The sequence below is a fragment of the Pyrus communis genome, chromosome 6 (assembly GCF_963583255.1).
Source record: "Pyrus communis chromosome 6, drPyrComm1.1, whole genome shotgun sequence".
NCBI classification, from domain to species: domain Eukaryota; kingdom Viridiplantae; phylum Streptophyta; class Magnoliopsida; order Rosales; family Rosaceae; genus Pyrus; species Pyrus communis.
Genome location: NC_084808.1, coordinates 5,633,590 through 5,653,154, shown reverse-complemented (window position 1 = coordinate 5,653,154; position 19,565 = coordinate 5,633,590). Strand labels below are relative to the sequence as shown.

The window sequence follows — 19,565 nt, the reverse complement described above, 5'->3', positions numbered from 1 at the left end:
ATGTTGAAGAGATGATCGAACTTCTTCTTGATCGAGTGATATGATGAGTATTCCTTAGTGAAAACTACAAAAAGTTAGTCGAAACTCTAGATGGACTGTAGAGGTAGTGGTATGGAACCAATCGTGCACCTCGCACTGCAAAGTAGTGGTGAATATTTTGCACATTAAAGCGTTGTTTGCTCTGTAGAGGATCATCGCACTGCGGTAGTGCTTCAAGTGCCTTTTTGGGTTTCCACCTACCTTAAATAAGGTGAAATACGGCATACTAAACTTACGTGGGGGTTTCGTCTGCTCGATCTTGTTCATGAAAGGTGATCTGCGCATATGAGCCACGTCCCTACGAAGGGCTTCTTCTGTGGTCTTGATGTGCTAGAATCTACACAATCGCTCAATCAGGAGCCTCTCTACTTCTTCCTGAATTTGCCTTTAACAGGGCAATGGGGCTTCCCGCTACCCCCGGTCATGACCTGCTGGTCTCGACTGCTCTTCCTTATTCTTGGCTCGTCTATACCGCAGCGGATTACTTGCAGGCTGCTAGTTGAACTTGAGTCGAATTATGTGACTGCTTCCCCTGTTCCGCCGTGCTGCCTACTCCGATGTGAGGTGGAGGATGCTCCTTGAAGGCCTAGCCGTGTACGAACACTTCGCCTATAAAGTTTTCCATGTTGATTATCGAAGTGTGGCCCTGACCGTGAATGTATGCTCGTCCGAAGGCCTAACCGAGAGTGCGCCTCCTTCGCGCGCCAAGATGAGAGTCTACAGAATCTCGAGGCCCTAGGCGAGAGTGTACACTGCCAGAATGCTCGGTTCGTGGTTGGTCGAAGGGCTGCTTGCCGGGACGCTGTTGGAGAGAAATGTCATCACATGCCTTTGTCTTGCTTTAGGACACCTCATTTAGGGCACACTGCATCTCGGTGTGCTGCAAGAGCTGATTCACCAAGGTAGTTTGTTGCGTAAGGGCACTTATCAGTTTGCCAACCTGTCGGGATAGATGTTGTTCACTGTTTGGAGTTGAAAAGTTAGGATAGTAGACTTCTACTTAAGTAATGGAAGTGTAATGGATTATATGCAAAACTTTAGCCAGGATAGGTCAGATCTGCTGTAAGGTGGGGTGAAAGTACCATTGGATCGACCGTCAACCTCGGAATCTGGATTTGGGCTGGTTAAACTGGTCTAAGACCATGCTGGACCGTCTTGAGGGCTTTGGAAGTAGGTAGGGTGCACGGGCACTAGGCCACCTTGATTGGCGTGGCTTAGGCTGCATTAGTTTGGGCAGCTCGTGTCCAAGTGAAGGTGGCAGGTGCCAAAGGCTGTTGAAGAGGATGAGCAGCTGCTTGGGTTTGCGCCTGCTGGCTGGTTGCACTGTGGGCCTCCTGCCTTAGGGTTTCCTCACGTTGAGCGGAGGCTGCCCGTGAGCCACTACAGCGGTAACAACCGTTGCTGGCATGGCCACAGTACCTTATGGTGGCAAAGGTGCAATCCTTGTCATGGTGAGCCTCGAGAAGTGACAGTGTATAGCCACATCGCGATCTCCATTGGTTGGTCCATGTCCTTCAACATAGGAGGTCTCATTGGTTGTAATTTCTGAATTTCCTACCATCGTAGTCGTAGATGTACGAACGAAGGAAGTTGAAAGCGAGAGTCTTCTTCGAGTCTTTGAATCAGAGCTCTCAATGAAAACACCAATTTTTGGATGCAAATTTCCGTCTTTCCTTGATTGACGAATCTGCACTTGCAAAATAATAACACCTAAGATTAAGGCCAAAAGTCTCACACGCCCACGATGAATGGTGGGCTTTGGTTGAAGAATCTCCGATGCCAAAGTTAGAATTCTGAAATGTGTTTGAGTGTTTGTGGGAAGCAAAAAGCCTCTTTAGGGGTAGCAAAAGCTTTTTCGAATTTTGGAGATAAATGGAGTATTTATAGGAGAAAAGGAGGAGCTAAGCCGGCCGTCTAAGGTTTAGAGTTGGCTGGCCCTAGGGTGGAATTTTAGGTGATAATATTCTAAGATATTTGTGTAAATAAATATCTTAGAATAATTAGATAAATATCCTAAATAAATGGAATTAGGATAACTAAAGAGGTCTTCTTTGAATAGAAATGTATTTATGATAAGAATAAGGGATTATTTTATCATAAATACCTTTGACTTTTCCTACTGGGATGCCTTGAGTAGTCGTTGATCTCTGTCTACTCTACCTCAGCTGCGTGTGGTGAATGAGGCTCCTCCTGCTCATTTAATAAGGGTAGTTTTGTCTTTATTGGGAAATAATTCACGTGTCAACTCCATGATTTTTAGGATTATTTTTTACTCCACACTAATAGTGATCATCAAATTTGTGTCACATTGTAAAAAATAATTTTCAAAAGATTTAATTATTTAAGAACACATTGCAAAAAATAATTTTCAAAAGATTTGATTATTTAAGAATGTGAAAATATAAAACTTATTTAAAATATATTAGCCTTTATGCACATGCTCACATGTGTGCGGAAGGCATTTTTGAATCATGGCGTGTTACGCACGATTTATATGTTTTAAATGTATTTATTAATGTAGATGGAAATGAATAATAAATACATTAAATATGTAACATCCCACATCACCTAGAGGAGTGGATCTTGTAAGTCTTATATGTATATTCCCATCTCTACCTAGCACAAGGCCTTTTAGGAACTCACTGGCTTCGAGTTCTGTAAGAACTTCGAAGTTAAGTGAGAAAGGGGCCAGAGCATTCCCAGGTTGGGTGACCCACTGGGAAGTTCTGCTCGCGTGAGTTCCCAAAAAGCCTCGTGCTAGGTAGAGATGGGAATACACATATAAGGCTTACAAGATCCACTCCCTTGGGCTATATGGGATGTTACACAAAGCAGACAATATCGTGCTACGGTGGAGTCGAGCCCGGGATGTGGTGGGGGCCCGGGCCGGGATGTGACAAAATGTATTTACATGTTTTCAATTTCCATCTATATTTTATTGAATTTACATAAAGATTAGAAAATTAATATTTAATAAACAACTGATTGCTAACCCATTGTCGGGCTAAACCCACTCATTCTCCTTAGTGTAGATAACATCGTTTGTTAAAAAAAAAAGATCATTTGACAACTAATTGAATTATATTATTATGCGCGTGCGAGAGACTTTTTTTATAATTGGCACTATGCATCTCTTAAGTTTTAAAAATTGAGAAATAATATTTAATAAACAACTGCGTGCAAAAGAAATTTTTTGAATCACAGTGTGCTGCACGCGACTTAGACATTTTAAATGTATTTATATGTGTGAATTGCTTCAATATTTTTTTATTTCGTTATTTTCTTTTTTATCACTGGCGCTACGCACCTCTTAAGATGTTTTGAACACAACATTCATGATTTTTCTTATTTTTTATTATATTTTTTTCCCCATCACGTGGGAATCATCAATTTTGTCATTTGTTTATTCTTTTCTATCCCCATTTATATTTATATTATATTTTATGATAACCAAATTACCAACTTACTCTTGCATGATTTGATATATTATTTTGGGCAGGTTTTGAATTTTTTTGGCTAAGGGGCAGTTTGGTCCCATTTTCTTTTTTTGAAGCCGGTGGCACCAAATTAAGCCTCCCACTTTCTATATAAAAGATAATTTACATTAATTAAATTTCAAAAAATGGTTGAGAAGGACCATCTTCATCTTCTCCCTCTGTCACCCAAACCCGCAACCACTCTCTCCTACCCACCACGTCAACATCTCTTTTCTATGTGAAATTAACATAATTAAGCAGTAAAAAACCAAAATTCAAGAACAAATCAACAAGCATTTGACAAGAAGACAATGACAGGAACTGCGATTGCATCAAGCAACAACAACAGTGACATGAACTATGGCTACAGTGGCAAAGCCACTAAGGGATCAGAATGGTCCTTGGCCCATCCGGCCTTATTACTATAACAAATTATGTTGTTGCAGGCCATGCCTCATTTTTCTCGTCATCCCTCCGATTTCGGTGTAGTCTTCAATTCCCCTCCTTATTCTACCAACTTTTTTTTGGCAACTTTTTTTTTTTTTTAATTATTTTTTTATTTTTTATCCTTTACCTTATATTCAAGTTTTCTAGGTTTCTGCAATGTTTTTAGTTCTCCCTTTTGAATTTAGGTCTTTCAATTTTTATGCAAATTCTCTAATTTCTAATGTTTTTAGTTCAAATTACCTATGAATGTGATAGGCCGTCCCACACATAAAAATCTTAGCTTCGTCGTTGGCTGCAGCAGGCTGGCTTCATTGTCATCGAAGTCGTCTCCCAACTTTGACGACTTATCGTTGTGTTCGCAATGGGCGTTCATGGTTTCTATTTGTTAATCGTCAACCAAAACAGAAATGCATTGAGATTCTAGGCCTTTGGAGTGAGGATACGGCCTAGTAGCTGCCAAATGGCTTAATAAAATGACAACACGTGTGCGTGATTGTTTGTAGTTAGTTGGAAATAAGGAAACAATTAATGAAAAGTTGTTGTATTTTTGTTTGTTAATCTCTGTACAATTAGGAGGAAGTGGAGGAAGGGCTTAGCAATTGGTATCGAGCCAGGCTTTTCACCCCTCAATCCTTCCTTTTGTATGACATGACAAGCTTCGCAAAGATCCATGAAGTCAAGGGTTTCAGACCTCGAATCCAAGCTCGGCAATGTTCAGGCTGCCCAGGAAAAATTTAGTGCTTCACAGAAAGAACTCAAGTCAGCACAGAATTCGATTCTTCATCAGCTTCAAGAACAACGTTCGATCCTCCATCAACTGTAATCCTTTATGATGCGCTGCAATGGCGGGTCGATTGGTGAGTCTTCAGAAGCTACTCTTAGCAACAATCAATTTCGTGATCAAGTGAATACAAACGTTCATCGTCCTGATTTTGCGAAAAATTATAATCAGTAGCAAAGACAACTATTCTTGAAGATGGATTTTCCAAGATTCATGGAGGGTGATGACCCATTGGGGTGGATTTACAGAGCGGAACACTATTTCGAATTTTTCAACGTTGAAGACTCCAAGAAGGTGAGGCTCACATCGTTCCATATGGAAGGATAGGCTTTACCATGGTTTCAATGGGCACGTTGTTTGGAGAACTTTCCTTCATGGGAAGAATTTTCCAAGGTCCTGTGCCAAGAGTTTGGCCCATCCGAGTTGGAAGATGCTGCAAAATGTTTGGTAAAGCTGAGGCAAGTCGGTACCTTGAAGGATTATATCATCTCGTCTCTTCTCAAATCTTGCTTTATTGGAGGGTTGAAAACGGAACTCAGGCACGATGTGAAGTTGTTGCTTCCCAAAGATGTATTGGAAGCTTCAGCAATGGCATAGCAACTTGATGCCAAGTTGTCTGACTTAAAGGTGAGATCTTTCTCTAAGACCCATGCACCCCAATCTACTTTTCGATCACCTTTCCAAACCATTAATACAAACACATTGCCTGAGAATAAAACTCGAATTCCTACTGTGCGAAAATTGACCATTGAGGAAGTGGAATTTTGTCGAAAGAAAGGTCTGTGTTTCCATTATAAGGAAAAATATTTCATTGGGCATTCTTGTGAGAAAAAGCAGTTACTATTGATTGATGTTCAAGATCTTGAATCTTGTGAAGATGAAGAACTGGAAATCACAGCATGTGCATTATTTGGTATTCCTACGCCACCCACTATTAAGACTATGACGGTCACTGGATTTGTAAAGAATTGTCCTGTCACCATTTTAATCGATTTAGGAAGCTCACATAATTTTGTCAATTGTGGGTTGGTTAAAAGGGTAAAGGGTAACCCTGATACTGGGCACACTTTTAATGTGAAAATTGTTGAAGGGGGTAAGGTCTACTCAGGGTACCTTGGTTCAAATACCTGTGAAAATTCTGAATTATACTTGTACTACAGATTTGTATGCCATTCATTTGGGAGGTTGTGATATTGTTCTGGGAGTTCAATGGTTAAGAACACTTGGACCAATTCTCTGGGATTTTGAGAAAGTGTATATGAAGTTTTAGGAAGAAGGAACCACTTATTGCATTGCTAGTTCAGGAACACCGGCTACCCAATTGGAGGAAATTTCAACTTTACAAATGAGTAAGCTGCTGCAACAAGACACTACTGTAGGGGCAGTTTTGTGTCACTTGGAGATCGAAGGTGCAACGATGTCTAGTATGGAACCTAAAGCTGTGAATGCTAGTTCAAATAACCTTTCTACAACTTAAGCTCATCAACTGTAGCAACTCTTGATTGAATTTGAAACACTTTTTGCTACACCAACCCATTTACCACCTCACAGACCTCAAGATCACAAAATTCCACTATTACAAGGTAGTAAAGTACCCAACAACAGACCTTATAGATATGGTCCAGTGCAAAAGACCGAGATCAAGAAGTGTGTGAAGGAATTAATGTAGTCTGGATTTATTAGGGTCAACAATAGTCCTTATTCTTCTCCAGTAATTTTGGTGAGGAAGAAGGAGGGCACATAGCGTATGTGTATGGACTACAGAGGCCTCAATGACATCACAGTGAAGGATTGATTTCCTATCCCTCTTATAGATGAGTTATTAGATGAATTGTTGGGTGCCAAATATTTCTCGAAGTTGGATTTAAGGGTTGGACATCACCAAATTCGTATGCATGCTGATGATATAGAGAAAACGGCATTTCGAACACACAATGGACATTACGAGTTCTTAGAAATGCCATTTGGATTAACTAATGCTTCAGCCATTTGGATTAACAAATCACAATTGTTGCTATTCAACTAATTCTAACTTCTGAATCGCAATTCAATGTAATGCAGCGAGAAACAATTTTCACTCCCATTTTCTTCTCATGCACACCGGTCCAGTCCGCCTTGGGAACCACTAGAGTGGTGCAAAAGGAGAAACCAGAAGGGAGTAGGATCCGGAGAGGATCCGATGAGGATCTTCGTCCAACCAGAAGTGTCAAAATTATTACCCTAACGCAATGCCATTTAAATTCACACGCCAAAAACAATTGGATATGAAAATGCAAAGTAAACAAAGTGAAACTAACTAATTGTAATGCCGCGGACGAATCCAACCAAAACTGGAGAATGAAGTATTTTTTGGATCCATTTCTTGCTGGTAAAAATGATAAGCAGATGCAGCACACAAGTGATGCTGCAGCAGAAGTCATCACACACAACCCCATCCCATTCCCTTATTCAAACCCCAAGGTCTTCCACTGAGACCCAAATCATCCCTTTCCTTCATCCCATACCCTCCAAAACCCGCCAACACACACTCCTACTAAAATTTAAAAACCTAGAAATTCTACAACATTTCATCAGAAGGCAAAAAAAAATCAAAAATTAAAAAACAACTCTTCGTCCAGATATAATTGTTTTTTCCTCATTTCTTGTTTCATTGACAATCCCTCTTCAGTACCTGTAGTGCGCTGGCTTGTATGGACCCTCAACCGGCACACTGATGTAGTCAGCCTGTTCCTTGCTGAGTTTGGTGAGCTTAGCTCCAAGCTTTCCAAGATGAAGAGCAGCAACCTTCTCGTCAAGGTGCTTAGGCAAGACATACACCTTCTTCTCGTACTTGCCAGACTTCCTTTCGTTCCACAACTCAAGCTGAGCAATCACTTGGTTGGTGAAAGAGCAGGACATCACAAAGCTGGGGTGTCCAGTGGCACATCCCAAGTTCATGAGACGGCCCTCAGCCAACACAATGATGCCAGTGTTGGTCTCTGGGAAGACCCACCTGTCAGTTTGAGGCTTAATGGTGATGCGCTTCACTCCGGCGTATGTCTCAAGACCGTGCATGTCAATCTCATTGTCAAAGTGACCAATGTTGCAAACAATGGCATTGTTCTTCATCTTCCTCATGTGGTCAACCATGATGATGTCCTTGTTACCGGTGGTGGTAACAAAGATATCCGCCTCGGAGACAACATCCTCAAGAGGAAGAACCTGAAGGCCTTCCATAAGAGCCTGGAGGGCACAGATTGGATCGATCTCAGTCACAATCACACGAGATCCTGCTTGCTTGAGGGCAGCAGCGCAACCCTTTCCAACATCTCCGTATCCGCAAACAACGGAAACCTTTCCGGCAATCATGACATCAGTGGCCCTCATCAAACCATCAGGGAGAGAGTGACGGCATCCGTACAAGTTGTCAAACTGTTATGCACAGAACAAAACCACAAGATGTATTCAATTGTTGAAATTGTCCAGCAATCAGGCATTTACATGAAGCTGGATCATCTAAACCAGACACAATACGACAAATTTCTTACCTCCGTTAATTGCATTGTTCAGAAACAACAAACACAAATAATCAAGCTAATCAAAGCTGCATTCCTACTTACTACTTCACTTAATTCACTAAGTAATCATATAATTATCTACTGAGATCTAAGGCAAAACACAGATAAAATTTACACATAAAACAAAAACCCATCAGATCCAAATCAGTAATGCACAAATCCATGATCCCCGAAAAAATCAGATATAAACAATATTGCAGAATTGATAGCCAAATCACAGTTCCAAGACAGACAAACCTTGCTTTTTGTAACAGAGTCATTGACATTAATGGCGGGGAACAACAGAGTACTGCTAGCCTGCATCTGATACAACCTCTTGACGCCGGTGGTGGTCTCCTCCGAAACTCCGACCAACCTGTCCTTCATCTTGTGGTACCTCTTGGGGTCGGTCTTCAAGCCATCTCTGATGATGGTCAGAACCAGCTGGAACTCCTGGTTATCGGTGGAAGACGGGTCAGGGAGGGTACCGGACTTCTCGAACTCCTCCTCAGCCTTGACTCCCTCGTGGATCAAGAGGGTGGCGTCACCGCCGTCGTCGACGATCAGATCGGGTCCGCCACCGGGGCCCCAGTCGAGGGCGCGCTCGGTGCACCACCAGTACTCCTGGAGGGTCTCGCCCTTCCAGGCGAAGACGGCGGCGCTATCGCGGGCGATGGCGGCGGCGGCGTGGTCCTGGGTGGAGAAAATGTTGCAGGAGCACCAGCGGACCTCGGCGCCGAGGGCGGTGAGGGTTTCAATGAGGACAGCGGTTTGGATGGTCATGTGGAGGGAACCGGTGATGCGGGCCCCCTTGAAGGGTTGGGAGGGTCCGAATTCGGTGCGGCATGAGATGAGGCCAGGCATTTCAACCTCAGCGAGCTCGATCTCGAGGCGGCCGAAGTCGGCCTGGGACATGTCCTTGACCTTGTACTCGCGGCCGCTGCTACTTTTCTCGACGGAGAGAGCCATTGTTGGTGGGTGGGGTTGGCGGTGGAGACCGGTGGTAATCTCGCTCACACTGCCCAAAGTAGGGTTTTGTTTTTGGGAGGGAGGAATTAAAGCGAGGGTGGAGCAAGAGAGTGAGGGGGACAAATAGGGAGGGAGAGTGAGGGGGTATAAATAGGGAGGGAGCGTGAGATGGACGGTAGTGATTTCGTGGTGGGAGGAGTTGGTGGATCTGGTAAATGAGAGCGAAACGAAATTTGGCGTAGTAGACGGAAGATGATGCGGGACCCAGCCCTTGTGGGTCGTGGTTCTCTTTGGATGATCGTTCATCGATTGCAGATAAGGGTCCGAGCTACGTGACACGTGGTCGAGTGTGGGTTGGTGAACGATTGTGTACTGTGGCATGCCTTGCACTCAATTGTTGTTTGAAGAAATGTTGGATCTCCTCAATTAAAATGATGATGATGTAGAGGACAGACTGACGATGATGGTGAAGTAAGGACAATGATTGCCTACCCTTCTATTTTCAGTGCTTTTTTGTTTTGTGTAGTCACAGTTAAGTCACGTTAACAGTTTATATTGTTTTTTTTATAGAGATAATAAGACAAAAATAAATAGTAATATAAAATGTTGACGTGGCTTAACCGTGACCACACAAACAGGAGGACACGGGAGGGCACTGGAAGTTGGAGGGCAGACAATCCTTGTCTGTGAAGTAAATACTTGTTTTGGGGGTGGTAATTATCATAATTTAATGAAGAAAGAAGATATATAATTGTAAAAGTGGTGAATATGAAAAATAGTGTAAAGCGTTAGATAAATTTTAATGTAAAAGTGATATAGTTGTGATAATTACAAAAATAGACATGTGTGATTGATGATGAAGACAACGGTGGCGAGAGCAATAGTTATGGGCTATACCCCTTCCTTCTAACTTCACTAACTACTTGAGTTGAACGTATATATCACTGTATTATAGTACGTACATTCAAGTACTTATGAAACTAAATCTTTGACCACTCATGTATAATGGCCCTCCTTCCACAATCACGAACAATACTACCAATTTTGAGAGAAATTTATTATGGTAGCAAAAGTCTCTTGTCTTCAGGCTTGTAGAATTTGTACTTACAAAACAATCAACACCTTTGATCAAGGTTAAAACCACACGCGTCCATGAGGTGTTGGGTGGGGGAGGGGGAGCGCTAATGGATCTCCAATCCTTAAGTCAATAAATCTGAAAAGATTGAGTGTTTAGAGCTTAAGTGTGTACAAGAAACTAGTAGAGATGAAGTATTTATAGAGGGGTGGTCGGACCTGTTGTACGGTTTGCCCTACACATGGCGGCTTCTGATTAGCCAAGTTGAGTCATTCGTGGGATGAATGAGGAAAGAATATTATATATTAATTAGGAGATAATATATTGGGATGATGACGTAACTATCCTTGATTGATTGTGATGAGGATTCCTTATTTGGTTGAGTTGATCTTCAATTAGGAATGCATTAAAGATAGGATTTTCCAAGACAACTATTCTTGAAGATGGATTTTCCAAGATTCATGGAGGGTGATGACCCATTGGGGTGGATTTACAGAGCGGAACACTATTTCGAGATTTTCAACGTTGAAGACTCCAAGAAGGTGAGGCTCACATCGTTCCATATGGAAGGATAGGCTTTACAATGGTTTCAATGGGCACGTTGTTTGGAGAACTTTCCTTCGTGGGAAGAATTTTCCAAGGTCCTGTGCCAAGAGTTTGGCCCATCCAAGTTGGAAGATGCTGCAGAATGTTTGGTAAAGCTGAGGCAAGCCGGTACCTTGAAGGATTATATCATGGAGTTTAGACGTTTGGCAAATTGAACGAAGGACATCATCTTGTCTCTTCTCAAATCTTGCTTTATTGGAGGGTTGAAAACGGAACTCAGGCACGATGTGAAGTTGTTGCGACCCAAAGATGTATTGGAAGCTTCAGCAATGGCATAGCAACTCGATGCCAAGTTGTCTGACTTAAAGGTGAGATCTTTCTCTAAGACCCATGCACCCCAAACTACTTTTCGATCACCTTTCCAAACCATTAATACAAACACGTTGCCTGAGAATAAAACTCGAATTCCTACTATAAGAAAATTGACCCTTGAGGAAGTGGAATTTTGTCGAAAGAAAGGTCTGTGTTTCCATTGTAAGGAAAAATATTTCATTGGGCATTCTTGTGAGAAAAAGCAGTTACTATTGATTGATGTTCAAGATCTTGAATCTTATGAAGATGAAGAACTAGAAATCACAGCATGTGCATTGTTTGGTATTCCTACACCACCCACTATTAAGACTATGACGGTCACTGGATTTGTAAAGAATTGTCCTGTCACCATTTTAATCGATTTAGGAAGCTCACATAATTTTGTCAATTGTGGGTTGGTTAAAAGGGTAAAGGGTAACCTTGATACTGGGCACACTTTTAATGTGAAAATTGCTGATGGGGGTAAGGTCTACTCAGGGTACCTTGGTTCAAATACCTGTGAAAATTCTGAATTATACTTGTACTACAGATTTGTATGCCATTCATTTGGGAGGTTGTGATGTTGTTCTGGGAGTTCAATGGTTCAGAACCCTTGGACCAATTCTCTGGGATTTTGAGAAATTGTATATGAAGTTTTAGGAAGAAGGAACCACTTATTGCATTGCTAGTTCAGGAACACCGGCTACCCAATTGGAGGAAATTTCAACTTTACAAATGAGTAAGCTGCTGCAACAAGACACTACTGTAAGGGCAGTTTTGTGTCACTTGGAGATCGAAGGTGCAACGATGTCTAGTATGGAACCTAAAGCTGTGAATGCTAGTTGAAATAACCTCTCTACAACTTAAGCTCATCAACTGCAGCAACTCTTGATTGAATTTGAAACACTTTTTGCTACACCAACCCATTTACCACCTCACAGACCTCAAGATCACAAAATTCCACTATTACAAGGTAGTTAAGTACCCAACAACAGACCCTATAGATATGGTCCAGTGCAAAAGACCGAGATCAAGAAGTGTGTGAAGGAATTAATGTAGTCTGGATTTATTAGGGTCAACAATAGTCCTTATTCTTCTCCAGTAATTTTGGTGAGGAAGAAGGAGGGCACATAGCGTATGTGTATGGACTACAGAGGCCTCAATGACATCACAGTGAAGGATTGATTTCCTATCCCTCTTATAGATGAGTTATTAGATGAATTGTTGGGTGCCAAATATTTCTCGAAGTTGGATTTAAGGGTTGGACATCACCAAATTCGTATGCATGCTGATGATATAGAGAAAACGGCATTTTGAACACACAATGGACATTACGAGTTCTTAGAAATGCCATTTGGATTAACTAATGCTTCAGCTACCTTCCAATGTCTTATGAATGAGATTTTTCGTACTTATCTCAGGAAGTTCATTTTAGTTTTCTTTGATGACATATTGCTATATAGCTCATCTTGGTCTCTGCATTTGTCTCACTTGAAAACAGTCTTTGAAACATTACAAAAGCACTGTTTATTTGTTAAGCAATCCAAATGTGCATTTGGCAAGTCTCAGGTGGAGTATTTAAGGCATATCGTCTCTAAAAAAAGGGTTGCTGCAGATCCTAGCAAGTTGAATGCAATTTCGAAATGGCCAATTCCAACTACTGTTAAAGCCTTGCGAGGGTTTTTAGGGTTAACTGGTTACTACAGAAAGTTTATACCTGATTTTGGTAAGATAGAGGGGTTGTTGACTGCATTAACCAAGAAAGACAAATTTTCGTGGTCATCTGAGGTAACAGCAGCATTTAACACACTGAAAAAAGCTATGCTTTCCCCCCACGTGCTTGCATTACCCAATTTTAATAAGCCTTTCATCATTGAAAGTGATGCTTCAGGCATTGGTATTGGTTATGTGCTTCAACAAGATGGAAGGCCAATTGCTTTCACTAGCAAAGCCTTGTGTCCAAGGAATCAAACATTGTTAGCCTATGAATGAGAGATGCTTGCTATTATCCATGCCATCCATAAATGGCAGTCCTATCTGGTGGGAAATCACTTCATCATATTAACAGATCACCATAGCTTAAAATACTTTCTTCAAGGAAAAACACATACTCCTTTTCAACAGAAGTGGGTGACTAAGTTGATGGGGTTTGACTATGAAATTCAATTCAAGAAGGGCAAGGATAACCAGGCTGCAGATGCCCTGTCGAGATCTCCTCTTAACATTACCTCTTCATCTTCACAGTTGGAAATGGCTACATTAGGTGCAATCTCTTATCCATATTTGAGTTGGTTGGATGATCTTCGAAGGCACATTGAACTTGATCCTTGGGTGCTTCAAAAGAAGGAATTGGTGGTTGGTAAGGATAATGATGCAGTACCTTTGGCCACTTACAGATTTCAGTTTGATAATGGGTTCCTTAGATATAAAGGCCGAATCATGATCAGCCCTACTAGTGTGTGGAGGGAAAAAATATTCAATGAGCTTCACTCAAGCCCTATAGCTGGCCATGAAGGATTCCTAAAGACATATAAGAGGATAAGTCGATCTTTTTACTGGGAAGGAATGAAAAAAGATATCAAAGACAGAGTTGCTTCTTGCTCAGTGTGTCAGGTTAATAAATATGAGACACTGTCTCCTCCTGGATTGCTTCACCCTTTACCAGTTCTAACGAAGGTATGGGTTGATATATCAATGGATTTTATAGTGGGGTTACCTAACTGCAAGGGCAAGTCAGTAATATGGGTAGTGGTTGACAGATTTTCCAAATATGCTCACTTTATAGCACTAGCTCATCCATATACAGCATCCTAAGTGGCTCAACTTTTCGTGGATCACATCTTTAAGTTGCACGGTATGCCTCAATCAATAATCAGTAATAGAGATCCAGTCTTTCTAAGTAAATTTTGGAAGGAGTTTTTTAAACTACAAGGTTCTGCACTGTGTTTTAGTTCAGGTTACCATCCACAAACTGATGGTCAAACTAAAGTGCTTAATCGATGCTTAGAAACTTACCTTAGGTGCTTTTGTAGCCTGCAAGCTAAGAAATGGGCTTTGTGGTTGTCATGGGTGGAGTACAACTACAACACAAGTTTCCACTCCTCTACAAATATGACCCCTTATGAGATTTTATATGGCCAAGCACCTCCAACAATCATTCCATACGAGAGTGGTACTACTAAAGTAGAATCACTGGATCAAGCCTTATAGGAACGGACTAGAATGCTATCACTTCTCAAGTCTAATCTCAAAGCAGCTCAATGTTGAATGAAGGTTCAGGCAGATAAACATCGAACTGAGAGAGAATTTGCTCCAGGAGATTGAAGAAGCACTTGGGTCCTCAAGTCCAAGCGACAGTATCCTTACCAATGATTACAGATATTGGAATTTTACAAGATGTCCCAATTGCTATTTTAGATCGAAGGATGATCAAGAAAGGTAATGTTGCAGTAACAGAGGTTCTAGTTCAATGGCAAAACCATAAGGATGATGCAACCTGGGAACTATACCATGATCTGAAGATGAAGTTTACTGAGATTGAAATTTTTTTTACAGATTGAGCATATTGGTTGTTTGATTGTTGTGTTCTTGCTCTGTTTCAAGAATGGGGTGGCTAGTAGCTGCCAAATGGCTTAATAAAATGGTGACACGTGTGTGTGATTGTTAGTAGTTAGTTGGAAATGGGAGGATAAATAGCTGATGTAACAAAGAAGGAAACAGTTATGAAAAGTTGTATTTCTGTTTGTTAATCTCTGTACAATTAGGAAGAAGTGGAGGAAGGGCTTAACATGGAGCTTCTTCGCATATCACAGAAATTCCAGGGCTTTGAATCTTCTTCTGATCTGGTTCATCAGGTCTGGGTTGGGATGGTGGGGGTACGGCTGGGGCGGTGAAGGATTTTGGGAAGGGATGTGCTGGGTTTCTGGGGAAGGGCGTAGCATGAGGGATGAAATATTGGATTCCCTCCTTTTTTTTGTTTTTTTAAGAATTTGGAGTGATATTTTTACATAATTAAACTTTTCTTTTTTTTTTTTTTTGTTGAAATTTTATTTACTTTTGTTCACACAGCACAAATATATGTCACCTATACTTTCCACATCATCATCTAACAGTCAATTAATAGATTGACCAACCGAGATCTTACATTGAAACGAATTCATAAGTTACCGAATGACAAGAGGATGTTAAAAAGAATAAGGTATAAATTTAGTTTACGCTGACAAATACAATAATAGTCGCTGCTTTACTTATCACCCAGCCAGTCAGTTTCTCAACTCACCCACACCCCCCCCCGCCCCCCCGGGCGCCACCAACACCAACAGAAATGTCTCAACTCAAATGTCGTCCAAGAAACGTAATTTGAACATAGAAAAACAAACACGACGCAATCGCAATTCAAGTGATTCTAAATTCAACAATTGTTGCTATTCAACTAATTCTAACTTCTGAATTCCACAGCTCTAGTAAACCTTCTTGGGTTACCAAGAATTCAATGTAATGCAGCGAGAAACAATTTTCACACTCCCATTTTCTTCTCATGCACACCGGTCCAGTCCGCCTTGGGAACCACTAGAGTGGTGCAAAAGGAGAAACCAGAAGGGAGTAGGATCCGATGAGGATCTTCGTCCAACCAGAAGTGTCAAAATTATTACCCTAACGCAATGCCATTTAAATTCACACGCCAAAAACAATTGGATATGAAAATGCAAAGTAAACAAAGTGAAACTAACTAATTGTAATGCCGCGGACGAATCCAACCAAAACTGGAGAATGAAGTATTTTTTGGATCCATCTCTTGCTGGTAAAAATGAAAAGCAGATGCAGCACACAAGTGATGCTGCAGCAGAAGTCATCACACACAACCCCATCCCATTCCCTTATTCAAACCCCAAGGTCTTCCACTGAGACCCAAATCATCCCTTTCCTTCATCCCATACCCTCCAAAACCCGCCAACAGACACTCCTCCTAAAATTTAAAAACCTAGAAATTCTACAACATTTCATCAGAAGGTAAAAAAAAAATCAAAAATTAAAAAACAACTCTTCGTCCAGATATAATTGTTTTTTCCTCATTTCTTGTTTCATTGACAATCCCTCTGCAGTACCTGTAGTGCGCTGGCTTGTATGGACCCTCAACCGGCACACTGATGTAGTCAGCCTGTTCCTTGCTGAGTTTGGTGAGCTTAGCTCCAAGCTTTCCAAGATGAAGGCCCTCAGCCAACACAATGATGCCAGTGTTGGTCTCTGGGAAGACCCACCTGTCAGTTTGAGGCTTAATGGTGATGCGCTTCACTCCGGCGTATGTCTCAAGACCGTGCATGTCAATCTCATTGTCAAAGTGACCAATGTTGCAAACAATGGCATTGTTCTTCATCTTCCTCATGTGGTCAACCATGATGATGTCCTTGTTACCGGTGGTGGTAACAAAGATATCAGCCTCGGAGACAACATCCTCATCACCCTCGGAGACAACATCCTCATCACCCACGGAGACAACATCCTCATCACCCACGGAGACAACATCCTCATCACCCACGGAGACAACATCCTCATCACCCTCGGAGACAACATCCTCAAGAGGAAGAACCTGAAGGCCTTCCATAAGAGCCTGGAGGGCACAGATTGGATCGATCTCAGTCACAATCACGCGAGATCCTGCTTGCTTGAGGGCAGCAGCGCAACCCTTTCCAACATCTCCGTATCCGCAAACAACGGAAACCTTTCCGGCAATCATGACATCAGTGGCCCTCATCAAACCATCAGGGAGAGAGTGACGGCATCCGTACAAGTTGTCAAACTGTTATGCACAGAACAAAACAACAAGATTTATTCAATTGTTGAAATTGTCCAGCAATCAGGCATTTACATGAAGCTGGATCATCTAAACCAGACACAATACGACAAATTTCTTACTTCCAAGTTAATTGCATTGTTCAGAAACAACAAACACAAATAATCAAGCTAATCAAAGCTGCATTCCTACTTCCTACTTCACTTAATTCACTAAGTAATCATATAATTCACTAAGTAATCATATAATTATCTACTGAGATCTAAGGCAAAACACAGATAAAATTTACACATAAAACAAAAACCCATCAGATCCAAATCAGTAATGCACAAATCCATGATCCCCGAAAAAATCAGATATAAACAATATTGCAGAATTGATAGCCAAATCACAGTTCCAAGACAGACAAACCTTGCTTTTTGTAACAGAGTCATTGACATTAATGGCGGGGAACAACAGAGTACTGCTAGCCTGCATCTGATACAGCCTCTTGACGCCGGTGGTGGTCTCCTCCGAAACTCCGACCAACCTGTCCTTCATCTTGTGGTACCTCTTGGGGTCGGTATTCAAGCCATCTCTGATGATGGTCAGAACCAGCTGGAACTCCTGGTTATCGGTGGAAGACGGGTCAGGGAGGGTACCGGACTTCTCGAACTCCTCCTCAGCCTTGACTCCCTCGTGGATCAAGAGGGTGGCGTCACCGCCGTCGTCGACGATCAGATCGGGTCCGCCACCGGGGCCCCAGTCGAGGGCGCGCTCGGTGCACCACCAGTACTCCTGGAGGGTCTCGCCCTTCCAGGCGAAGACGGCGGCGCTATCGCGGGCGATGGCGGCGGCGGCGTGGTCCTGGGTGGAGAAAATGTTGCAGGAGCACCAGCGGACCTCGGCGCCGAGGGCGGTGAGGGTTTCAATGAGGACAGCGGTTTGGATGGTCATGTGGAGGGAACCGGTGATGCGGGCCCCCTTGAAGGGTTGGGAGGGTCCGAATTCGGTGCGGCATGAGATGAGGCCGGGCATTTCAACCTCAGCGAGCTCGATCTCGAGGCGGCCGAAGTCGGCCTGGGACATGTCCTTGACCTTGTACTCGCGGCCGCTGCTACTTTTCTCGACGGAGAGAGCCATTGTTGGTGGGTGGGGGTGGCGGTGGAGACCGGTGGTAATCTCGCTCACACTGCCAAAAGTAGGGTTTGTTTTTGGGAGGGAGGGATTAGAGCGAGGGTGGAGCAAGAGAGTGAGGGGTATAAATAGGGAAAGAGAGTGAGGGGGTATAAATAGGGAGGGAGCGTGAGATGGACGGTGGTGATTTCGTGGTAGGAGGAGTTGGTGGATCTGGTAAATGAGAGCGAAACGAAATTTGGCGTAGTAGACGGAAGATGATGCGGGACCCAGCCTTTGTGGGTCGTGGTTCTCTTTGGATGATCGTTCATCGATTGCAGATAAGGGTCCGAGCTACGTGACACGTGGTCGAGTGTGGGTTGGTGAACGATTTTGTACCGTGGAATGCCTTGCACTCAATTGTTGTTTGAAGAAATGTTGGATCTCCTCAATTAAAATGATGATGTTGTAGAGGACAGACTGACGATGATGGACAGACTGACGATGATGGTGAAGTAAGGACAAGGATTGTTTACCCTTATATTTTCGATGTCTTTCTGTTTTGGGTGGTCATAATTAAATCACGTTAACAGTTTATATTGTTTTTTTTATAGAGATAATAAGATAAAAATAAATAGTAATATAAAATGTTAACGTGGCTTAACCGTGACCACACAAACAGAAGGGCACGGGAGGGCACCGGAAGTGAGAGGGCAGACAATCCTTGTCTGTGAAGTAAATACTTGTTTTGGGGGGTGGTAATTATCATAATTTAAATTACCATAATTTAATGAAGAAAGAAGATATATAATTGTAAAAGTGGTGAATATGAAAAATAGTGTAAAGCGTTAGATAAATTTTAATGTAAAAGTGATATAGCTGTGATAATTACAAAAATAGACATGTGTGATTGATGATGAAGACAACGGTGGCGAGAGCAATAGTTATGGGCTAAACCCCTTCCTTCTAACTTCACTAACTACTTGAGTTGAACGTATATATCACTGTATTATGGTACGTACGTTCAAGTACTTACGAAACTAAATCTTTGACCACTCATGTATAATGGCCCTCCTTCCGCAATCACGAACAATACTACCAATTTTGAGATAAATTTATTATGGTAGCAAAAGTCTCTTGTCTTCAGGCTTGTAGAATTTGTACCTACAAAACAATCAACACTTTTGATCAAGGTTAAAACCATACGCGTCCATGAGGTGTTGGGTGGGGGAGGGGGAGCGCTAATGGATCTCCAATCCTTAATCAATAAATCTGAAAAGATTGAGTGTTTAGAGCTTAAGTGCGTACAAGAAACTGGTAGAGATGAGGTATTTATAGAGAGGTGGTCGAACCTGTTGTACGGTTTGCCCTACATATGGCGGCTTCTGATTAGCTAAGTTGAGTCATTCGTGGGATGAATGAGGAAAGAATATTATATATTAATTAGGAGATAATATAT

General features: G+C 42.0%; 2 protein-coding genes across 2 annotated transcripts; both read right to left on the bottom strand.

Annotated features, from left to right (window-relative positions):
• Positions 1-7,079: 7,079 nt before the first annotated feature.
• On the bottom strand, positions 7,080-9,351 carry LOC137736755 (adenosylhomocysteinase-like). The gene is made up of 2 exons (XM_068476012.1): positions 8,538-9,351; positions 7,080-8,154 (listed from the first exon to the last, which is right to left on the bottom strand). Exons 1-2 carry the CDS (start codon positions 9,246-9,248, stop codon positions 7,408-7,410), a joined length of 1,458 nt encoding a protein of 485 aa, XP_068332113.1. The 5' UTR covers positions 9,249-9,351; the 3' UTR covers positions 7,080-7,407.
• A 6,271-nt stretch (positions 9,352-15,622) lies between these two features.
• Positions 15,623-18,235, bottom strand: LOC137736845 (adenosylhomocysteinase-like). Its single transcript, XM_068476134.1, has 2 exons — positions 17,423-18,235; positions 15,623-17,017 (listed from the first exon to the last, which is right to left on the bottom strand). The coding sequence occupies exons 1-2, from the start codon at positions 18,131-18,133 to the stop codon at positions 16,250-16,252; spliced, it is 1,479 nt and encodes a 492-aa protein (XP_068332235.1). The 5' UTR covers positions 18,134-18,235; the 3' UTR covers positions 15,623-16,249.
• Between the last annotated feature and the right edge of the window lie 1,330 nt (positions 18,236-19,565).